At 36.3% G+C, this 10,987-nt stretch overlaps 1 protein-coding gene across 1 annotated transcript in view; it reads left to right on the top strand.

The window, feature by feature from the left end:
* The first annotated feature begins 6,715 nt into the window (after positions 1–6,715).
* Positions 6,716–10,987, top strand: part of NEO1 (neogenin 1) — a 199,360-nt gene continuing 195,088 nt past the window's right edge. The window contains exon 1 of the mRNA XM_044660264.1: positions 6,716–7,088. Coding sequence (XP_044516199.1) covers positions 6,716–7,088 — 373 coding nt within the window. The remainder of the gene's footprint in view (positions 7,089–10,987) is intronic.

The raw sequence follows: 10,987 nt of genomic DNA, 5'->3' as shown, positions 1-10,987 counted from the left end.
AAACACAGTGAAAAAAAGCATATGATCAATCACATGGTTCAATATCAATATGATTGGGAATGTAGACTCTAGATCAGTGATTCCCAAAGTGGGCGCTACCGCCCCCGGTGGGTGCTGCAGCGATATAGTGGGGTGGTGATGGACACAGGTGCATTTATCTTTCCTATTAATTGCTATTAAAATGTAAAAAAAATTAATTTCCAGGGGGCTAAGTAATATTTTTTCTGGAAAGGGGGCAGTAGGCCAAAAAAGTTTGGGAACCACTGCTCTAAATGATTACGCTATTGCAAATAGCAATAATATGGAAATGGATTTCGAACAGTGATACATGTAAAACTGAGTGGAATTGCTCATTAGCTCTAGGAGGAGGGTGTGAGAGGAGGGAAAGGAAAGAACATGAATCATGTAACGATGAGGAAATATTTTAAATTAATTAATTACATTAAAATTTTAAAAATAAATAAATCAACCCCCTTCTCATATTTCTTTGTTCCTGTCAAATTGGTCTTTTCTTTGTTCTTCATACATGAAATGCCATCTCCCATATCTGTGTCTTTGTTCTGATTGACCCATGGAATGTAATCCTTCTTCTCCATCTCACAAAATCCCTAAGTAGCTTTATGATTTGATTAAAGCATACTTTTCTAAATGAGAATCTTTCCTGATTTCCGACCCAATTTGTAGTCCTTTTCCACTCTAATAACCTTTCTTTAATTTTGCATGTTTTTACATGTTGTTGTTGTCCCCTATAGAATATAATTTCTTTGAGAGGGGATGTGGCAAGATTGGGACATTAATGCATTGCTGGTGGAGTTGTAAAGTGATCCAACCATTCTGGATGGCAATTTGGAGTTATGCCCAAAGAGCTCTAAAAGACTGCCTGCCCTTTGATCCAGCCATACCATTGCTGGGTTTGTACCCCAAAGAGATCATAAATAACCAGACTTGTATGAAAGTATTTATAGCCGCGCTCTTTGTGGTGGCAAAAAACTGGAAAACGAGGGGATGCCCTTCAATTAGGGAATGGCTGAACAAATTGTGGTATATGTTGGTGATGGAATACTATTGTGCTCAAAGGAATAATAAACTGGAGGAATTCCATGTGAACTGGAAAGACCTCCAGAAATTGATGCAGAGTGAAAGGAGCAGAGCCAGAAGAACATTGTACACAGACACCAATACACTGTGGTAAAATTGAATGTAATGGACTTCTGTACTAGCAGCAATGTAATGACCCAGGGCAATTCTGAGGGACTTATGGAAAAGACGCTACCCACATTCAGAGGAAGAACTACAGGAGAGGAAACAGAAGAAAAACAACTGCTTGAACACTTGGGTTGATGCAGACATGATTGGGGATGTAGACTCTAAACAACCACACCAATGCAACTACCAATAATATGTAAATAAGTCTTGATTGATGACATGTTAGAACCAGTGGAAATGTGCATTGGCTATGGCAGGGGGAGAATTTTAGGGTGTGAAGGGGGAAGTAAAACCATGAATCATGTAACCATGGAAAATTTTTCTAAAAATAAAAAAAAAATTTCTTTGAGAGTAGGAGAATGCTTTCATTTTTGTCTTTACATCTCCAGCATCTAAAAAAGTGCCTGACTCAGAGTATGTGTTTAAAAAATGCTTATTCTTTGATCATTTGATACATTCTGAACAGTAATATGACTTCCTCCTTAGTAATGGAGGAAGTAGATAATGGAAAGGCCTTGGATTGGCATTTGGAGAGGAATAATCAGCAATAAGGCAAGGCACAATGGAAAGCATTAAATAATTATATCATCAAGCTTTTGAAGGGAGGAAAGATCATGGGTAATGGCTTGGAGGAAACAAGGAAGGGTACATTGACTGAAGCTTTCTGGGAAAGTTTTAGGAGAGTTGAGCTGCTGGGACAGATGAAAGGATAAAAAGTTATGGTCAGAGAAATTTAATAGTTTTGTACTGTCAGGGTGAAATGCCTATGGGTAGTGATGGATCCCAAGATATAGCCATCTTTGTGTTGAAGAAGTAGAGGGTGGTTCAGGTCATGGAAAGTTAGGGGATTTATGGACTTGGAAGATAAGGTATTCAAAAGGAGCATATTCATGTATATTGAAGTACCCAAACATAAGGGCAGTGGTTGGGTTAGTGAGGAAGATTATGCCACTACTGAATTCTGAGAAAGGAGGTTGAGTCAGTAGATAACTTTAGCCAGGACCTGGTTAGGTTGATAGATGTAGATGGAATAAACTTCAGAGAAGAGATTGCTGAATTATGGGGAAAAAAGGATTATGAAAGTGGCAGCAAGATGATAAAGGAGTTTATTTGCTAACCCTAGGAGTTGATACTTTAGGATGGCCATGTATACATAGGGCGTGAGAAAAGAAATGTTTGGGACTGGAAAGGGTGGCTAGGAATGCAGTGTCTTTAACAAGGGGAGAGAATTAGGTTCCTTTGTTTGCAGGGAAATTAATTCATTAAATGAACATTCATTTAGTGTTTACTATGTGCCAGGCACTATGCTGTATGTTGGACAAAGAGAGAAATGACAGTCAAGAGTTGAATTTCTCTTGTGAGGGAAATAACATGATCTGGAAAATTAAATACAGACTATATAAGGAGCATCTCATCTGAAGAGTAATTTGTGCATTCTTGAACCTTTGTCGTGTTAATATAAAAGGAGAACAAAAAATGGATTATGGGACATTGGAGGTATAGGGCTAGGGTGAATAGGAATGGGGAGATCAGGAGTGGTTGCAAAAGAGTTTTCACCTTGGCAATTTCTCCTCTCAATCACAGGTGAAATATAATTGGTAGTCATAGGGCAATACGTTGTCGCACTATGCTTGAATGTAGCTCTCACTCTCTCAGTGCTTTTGCACCAATTTCCCTTTCAAGATAGTGAAAACTGAGTAGCTATCAAATTTTTTTTTAGGGTCAAAAGCAATAGGTAGCCTAAATATCTGGATTTAAATAGTTAAGATGTTTTGTGTTGGCATATATATGTATTCAGATGATGATGATGATGACTCCTGAATAAAAGGAAGTTCAAATTTGGCTCTGTCAGGCTGGTATGCACGTTGACACATTGATTTGTATAAAATATGCATCCCCACTTTAGCCATCAGAAAAGTTGGGGGCTCAGCTTTCATTTATAAATGAAAATAAGTTTTTTATAGATAAAGACATTCTTTAAATAAAAATTAATCTTGTAACATTGATTGAGTACTAATTGCCTTAGATGCCACTGTAAATGTACAACTCCTCCCACTTCCTATCAATGGAATGAATAGTGGCTTTCAATAGATTGCTCTGGTTCAAAGAGAAGACTGAAAGGTGCTTTTACAAAAATCTATTCCAGAACATTTAATAACTATAATTTAAAACAACAACAACAACAACAACAAAATTGAACACTAAGGGCTTTAAGGACTGTATTTTGATATAGTACTAGTGATGTAATTTTGTAGATGGAGGACGTTAGAATATGCATATACTAGTCTCTCATTCAGGTCTTTTTCCATATCATGACCATCAGTGCAGCAAATGAGCTGTCTATCTATTAACCCTTGATTTCAGTGTCTGATTGGCTTTCCTCCTTTTCCAGTCATATGCTGTATTTCCAGATGTAGTACATGACCAATATGGGGAAAGAGAATAAAAATATCTTCTTCCTCTCCTTCAGACATCTCCTCCTTCCTGGCTTCCCATCTTTCTCACTCTTTCCCGCTTTTGCTGCCAAGGGCTTTTTAGCTATTTAAAATCCTTAAAGGAATGGCTTATTTGTTTCTTCAGCCAATCTGGTTATCTCTTTCTTGAATCAATCATAGAGGTGTTGATATCTCATAAAAAGATCTGAGTGTAGAGGCATCTTTCATAAAGATGTAAAATAAATAATTTAGATTACATTAAATTAAAAAGGTTTTGTACAAAGAAAAACAATGCAACCAAAATCAGAAGGGAAACAACAAACGGAAAAAATCTTTATAACAAAAAATTCTGACAAAGGTCTAATTACTCAAATATACAAGGAGCTAAATCAGTTATACAAAAAATCAAGACATTCCTCAATTGATAAATGGGCTAGGGAGATGAATAGGCAATTCTCAGATAAGAAATCAAAACTATCAACAAGCACATGAGAAAGTATTCTAAATCTCTAATAATTAGAGAAAAGTAAATCAAAACAACTCTGAGGTATCACCTCACACTTAGCAGATTGGCTAAAATAACAGCAGGGGAGAGTAATGAATGCTGGAGGGGGATGTAGCAAAATTGGGACATTAATGCATTGCTGGTGGCGTTGTGAATTGATCCAACCATTCTGGAAGGCAATTTGGAACTATGCCCAAAGAGCTCTAAAAGAATGGCTGCCTTTTGATCCAGCCATACCATTGCTGGGTTTGTACCCCAAAGAGATCATAGGGAAAGAGACTTGTACAAAAATACTTATAGCCACTCTTTTTGTGGTGGCAAAAAACTGGAAAACAAGGGTGTGCCCGTCAGTTGGGGAATGGCTGAACAAATTGTGGTATATGTTGGTGATGGAATACTATTGTGCTCAAAGGAATAATAAACTGGAGGGATTCCATGAGAACTGGAAAGACCTCCAGAAATTGATGCAGAGTGAAAGGAGCAGAGCCAGAAGAACATTGTACACAGAGACTGATATACTATGGTAAAATCGAATGTAATGGAGTTTTGTACTAGCAGCAGTGCAATCACCCAGGACAATTCTGAGGTATTTATGGAAAAGACGCTACCCACATTCAGAGGAAGAACTACAGGAGAGGAAACATATATATATATGTATATATATATATATATATACACCTTGATCTGTAATATGAGCCCAATCCTCTTGATCTGGAGGTGGTTAGCATCTATCATCATGAATCCTCTGGAATTTTGTTTGGTCATTATGTTGATCAGAATTCTCAAGTCTTTAAGAAGTATCTCCGTAATATTGTTATTGTATGAATTTTTCTTCCATTTCTGCTCATCATATATTTCACCAATTCATATAAGTTTCTAGCTTTCTCTAAAACCATTTTCATCATCACTTCTTATAGTGTAATACTATTTCATTACATTGATAAGTCATAACTTATTCAGATATTCCCTAATTTTAGAGCACTTCCTTAGTTTCAAATTCTTGCTACATAAAAATGTAGACTCTGCTATAAATATTTTGTACATATGAGCTCTTTTTGTCTCTTTGATCTCTTTGGGGTATTGAGCTAGCAGTAGTATCACAGGGTTCTAATGGTATCCATAGTTTAATAGCTTTTTGGGCATGGTTCCAAGCTGTTTTACAGAATGTCCGGAACAGTTCATAGTGTTCTATCAACAGTGCATCAATGTATATATTTTCCCATATCCTCTGTAACATTTTTCATTTTCCTTTTTTTTTCCCCTGGTCAACTTTGCCAATCTGAAGTTTGAGGTGATAACTCAGAGTTCTTTTAATGTTCATTTCTCTAACTTAGTGATTTAGAGCAAAATTTTCTTACTTGATACAGTTTACTGTTGATAGAGCTTAAATTTCTTCCCCTGAAAACTACCTTTTCATATCCTTTGATTATTTATCAATTAGGGAATGGCTTTTATTCTTTTAAGTTCGAATCAGTCAGGTTCCCTGTCTACTAGACCTTTATCAGAGAAACTTGCTGCCAGGATTTTTTTGCTCATTTTCCCATTTCTCTTTTAGTTTATTTGAATGGATTTTATTTGTATTAAACCTTTGGTATTTTGTGTAATCAAATTCTTCATTTTTATTCTCTGTAGTAAAAAAAAGTAGTGGTACTCTCTGTAGTACCTATTTGGCCATGAATTCTTCTCTATCCATAGATCTGATTAGTGACTTCTTTTTTCTATAATTTGTTTACTGATTCAGAGCCTTTCTTGGTTAAGTAGTAGTATGAAAACATTGGCTTATACCTAGTTTCTACCAGGCTTGCTTTCCAATTTTCCTAAAAGTTTTCATTAAGTGGTGAGTTCTTATTCCAGAAGTTGGGATATTTGGGTTTATCAAACATCATACTACTGTATTCATATACTTTTGTATATTGTGAACCGTAGCTGTTTCGCTGATAAATCTCTTTCTTAACTAGTACCAGTCATTTGATTATTGCTTAGTAGTGTAGTTTGAGATATGATACTGCTAGCCCCTCTTCTGCTATATTTTTTTCCTATTCTCCTTGATATTCTTGACCTTTCGTTCCTCCAAAGGAATTTTGTTTTTATTATTATTTTTAATTCTATAAAGTAATCCTTTGAAACAGCTGTTGGTAAAGTGGTAGAGCATTGGGTTTGGAGTCAAGAAGTCCTGAGTTCAAATCTAATCTCAAGCACTTATTAGCTATGTGGCCCTGGGAGAATCTGCTTACCTCAAATGTCCTCAGCTATAAAATGGGGGTAATAAGGGCACCAACTCATAGGGTTGTTGTGAGGATAATATTTGTAAAAATACTTAGTGTATAGTGCCTAGCAACACAGTAGGTACTATATAAATACAACCCATGGGGGACATGGTAAGAAGAATTGAAAAAGCTTTAAATGCTAACTATAGCCATTTATATTTGGTCCTACTTCTTGATCTTGGGGAAATTATGCACTTTTCTGTATTACATGTTGTATATCTTTTAAATTTGTTTTTTTTTTAAGTTCAGTAGAAAAAAAATTAAATATAATTAGTTAGCTTAAAAAAACAGCACAAATTTAGATGCAAACTTTTCTTTACTTTTTTTTTCTCCCCCTTCCCATTTCTGTTTTTGCAGGGGCCACTGTGAGAACATTTACTCCCTTTTATTTTGCTGTGGAGCCAGTGGACACCCTTTCAGTTCGAGGATCTTCTGTAATACTAAACTGTTCAGCATATTCAGAACCTTCTCCAAAAATTGAATGGAAAAAAGATGGAACTTTTTTGAACTTGGTGTCAGATGACCGGCGTCAGCTACTATCAGATGGATCTTTGTTAATTAACAGTGTGGTGCATTCTAAACACAATAAACCTGATGAAGGATTTTATCAGTGCGTGGCTACTGTGGAAAGCCTTGGAACCATTGTAAGCAGAACAGCCAAGCTCACAGTTGCAGGTAAATTTCCATAAGTAATTTATGTTACATTTTTTTCTATTTTTAACGAAACATAACAGAAAAACTTTGTTGAACTTCACTTTTATTAAGTAATTTATGTTACATTTTTTTCTACTTTTAACGAAACATAACAGTAGAATTTTGTTGACCTTCCCTTTTATTTAGGTGGTGGTTTAATTTGCTCATTTAGGAAAATATTAAATGCCTACTATGTTTAAGGAACTGTTTTAAGACACATAAAAATGGTCATGGTAGGTTGTGGTGTTGATGAATACAAAGATATATAATGAATAAATGAACGAAAAGTATTGGGTGTGTTCTATGTGCCAAGCACAATTACCATCTGCCTGGAAATGTATAGTTTTTAATATTTGAAGTGGATGAAAGAGTATTTGTGGAGAAACAATAATTTTATATATTAATACTGACACTAGTCAAGAAAATTTGATATATCATTAATCAATTTAATAGCAATATTCTTCCTTTCTATATTGACCGTGGGAATGATATTTATCATAAATAATGTTTTACATCTTAAAAATAATTAGAGGAATGTTTTAAGATGGAGAATAAGACACTATATAGATAGCCCTAAACTTACCTCATAAATAAGTTTCAGTAGAGCAAAAGAGAGAATCCTTTTTTACAACATTAGTGTTTGAAGAGGAACAAAAAGTATATGAGATTGAGAATTTGAAAGCCTGTATTGTCTAAAAATGTGTTCATTTTGTTGTAATAGTGGCAGGCTTTTTGTTATTTTTTAAGAACAATACTGATCTAATACAAACTGTGTGTTCTATTTGAGGAAGGCATTTAATTTACTTTGCAGTAGTAAGCAAGTCTTCAAAACAAAGAAAATGCTGAAACAATTTTAAGAGGAAAAAAATTGGTCCATGCAGCAATTTTCTTTGACTTTTTTAACAATCTGTTTGCCATGCAGGCTGACAAAATTTACTTGCCTAATAAATAGGTTATTGTGATAAATTTCCCTTGAATGTTGCTTCTTCATAGCTTCTATTTTGTTAAAATGCATGCTATAAGAATAATCAATGATGTTGAAATGAGTATTTGATTTTTTTTTTCTTTCATGACACAACAACCTCTAATAACCTTTAGGAAATTAAAGTATACTTAATCCTATCATTAGTTATTGGAATTTTGCCCACATTTTCTTTGTAATAATAATCCATTTTGTACAGATACAAAAGTAATATGTGGTAAAAAAAAAAAAAATTCATTGCTGCCTGACTTTCCAAACTCCTTGTACTACTACTACTTACATTACATTACATTACTGCCACACACACTTCCATTGTGGGTTCGTTATTCAAAACTATCACCCAGTCTGAATCTTCTCCTTGGGCCATTCTCTACCAATCCCTTCTCCTGCCCAGGATATTTTCCTTTTTTTCTTATTTGTGCATAGCTCATAGTTTTTCTCTTCTTCTCCACAACTGCCTTAATATTAAGGGACTTCAAGATTACATGTTGATGCTCCCACAAATACCCTAAATTTCTGAGTCAATTCCCATGACCTATCTTTCTATTCCACCTCACCTACACACAAAATTGGTCATGTATTTGTTCTGTTCCTGGCTTTGCTTCTGAAATTGCCACAAGGCCTCCTTACCCCAGAAGATGCCTATTCCTCTGTGGTCTTCTCACTCTGGCTATCTGCCCACCTTAGAACCCCCTTCTCCACCAGTTTGTTTCTTTTAGAACCTCTGTTTTGAGGAAGGGCTAGGCCAGCCATCTTTTATTATTCTCCTGGCTCACTTCTGAGTTTTTTGATTCACCATTTCTCCTTCTCCCCTTCGCCTTGTGCTTTTACACTTCCTTTTATGTGCCATCTTTCCCCATTAGAATGTAAAGTTTTTGTAGGCAAGGACTTTTTGTTTTCATTTGTATCCCCAACATTTAACTCAGTACTTAGCTCATGGTAAGTATTTAATAATAAATTATTTTATGTTTGCCATCATGCCCAGATTTTTCAATTCCGTGTTCACAAATGCTGAAATTCTTTGTGCGTGATCTTTTATCAGCTTATCTTTTTCCCATGTTTCATGACCCTTGATTTTGTATATTATATTTATTGTGAACTCCATCCACTTCACTCATCAGTTCTTTCTCAGATATCATCATGCCATGATGATAGGCAGAGTAGAAGATGATGAATCAAGATACTGAAGGGAGAAAAGTATAGCCTATGTAGACATGAAGCCCTTGGGGTTGTCTTGGATCCTTACTTTGCTAGTAATAGTTTAGTTTGTGTCATATTCAAGCTCTGGGAGTTGAGAGTCACACCTTGATTGACAGGTGAAGACAGTTGGACATCGGAATGTTCCCGGAGGCCATGAGGACAGGAGGAAAGGCAGTTGGCCAGAAAGGATATAAATACCCTGGCAGCCCCCTGAGAGGGATCCTTTGGACCTCTTGTCTTTTGGGACCTTGGCTTTGCTTTGGCTAAGCCTTGCCTAAACTCTTGCCTTGGATATTTGATCTTGAACATTGATTGACCTGTGGATCCTCTGATTCTCTCTGAATTCTTAGATATTTAGGGACCTAAACCATCTCTAGATATTCAGGTATCCCAGGGCCTGGGGGTGGGGGTGGGGATCCGGGAAGTGGGTAGGAGAAGAAGAAGAGGGTGGTAAAGGGTGGCATTTCCTGGAGGCTGTAGGACTGGCACAACGACGAGCAGTAAGAAGCTGAGAGAAATCATCAACATTTGTGTCATCCAAACAGTTTGCTTACTCTGGTTTGGCTGTGGCCAGGCTGAGCCAGAGGAAGTGAAGAACAAGCCCAGCATTACTCAACAGCCTACAGTCCTGAGGATTATTGTCATAGATTTAGTGATAGGGCCACCTATTCCCCAACCCTTTCCTGATCATTCCTTTCCCTTGTTAAACAACATAGATAAAGTTATTAAGTGTCTTCCTGGAGTAGTTATTCCATCACCACTCTGGGGAGGGAGCAATGCAGTCAGATGAACATTATCCAAGGCTGATAGAGCCCAATACCAATAATCAATCAACCCCAGGTGGGACCTGAAAGGGTTACCCATCCATTGACCTGTAGGGATCCTGCCTGGTCACTGTTATAAAGAAGGGCAGTTATTATAACATCCAGCTGGGTGACAGGACTCGGGTGTCCCTGCACCAGCCAATAGGGAACCAAACCAAGCTTCCTCAGATTAATATCTCAGATTACTACTACTAATAACCAGCCTAATAGTGGTAGTGTCCAGAATACCCCTATTCTTTTATAACATGTCACAATTGACCATTGTATAATATTTCTGTTACTGTATTCAGTGTTCTCCTTGTTCTGCTCACTTCGCTTTGCATCAGTTCATACATTTCCAAGTTTTTCTCAAATCATCCATATTTATTATGGCACAGTAGTATTCCATTACAACCATATACCACAATTTGTGTAGCCATTCCCCTATTGATAATCCCTTTGGTTTCCAATTCTTTGCCACCACAATGAGAACTACTATAAATGTTTTCATACAAATAAACCTCTTTCCCCTATTTTTTATCTCTTTGGGATATAGACCTAGTAGTGGTATTTCTGGGTCAAAGGGTAGGCACAATTTTATGGCCCTTTTGGCATGATTCTAGATTGCTCTCCAGAATGGTATCAGTTCACAGCTCCACTTCCAATTTTCCCACATCCCCTCCAGCTCTTATTGTTTTCTTTTTTTTTGTCATGTTAGCCAATTAGATAGGTATGAGGCATTTCTCTAATTAGTAGTGATTTGGAGCAATTTTTGATAGGACTAGAGATAGTTTGATTTCCTCATCTGAGAACTACCTGTTCATATTCTTTGACCATTTATCAATTGGGGAATAGCTTGTATTGTTAGATTTCTAATGAATTTTTCTTAATCTTCA

Source organism: Gracilinanus agilis, chromosome 2 (genome assembly GCF_016433145.1).
Source record: "Gracilinanus agilis isolate LMUSP501 chromosome 2, AgileGrace, whole genome shotgun sequence".
Lineage (NCBI taxonomy): Eukaryota > Metazoa > Chordata > Mammalia > Didelphimorphia > Didelphidae > Gracilinanus > Gracilinanus agilis.
This window is presented reverse-complemented; position numbering and strand designations above follow the sequence as displayed.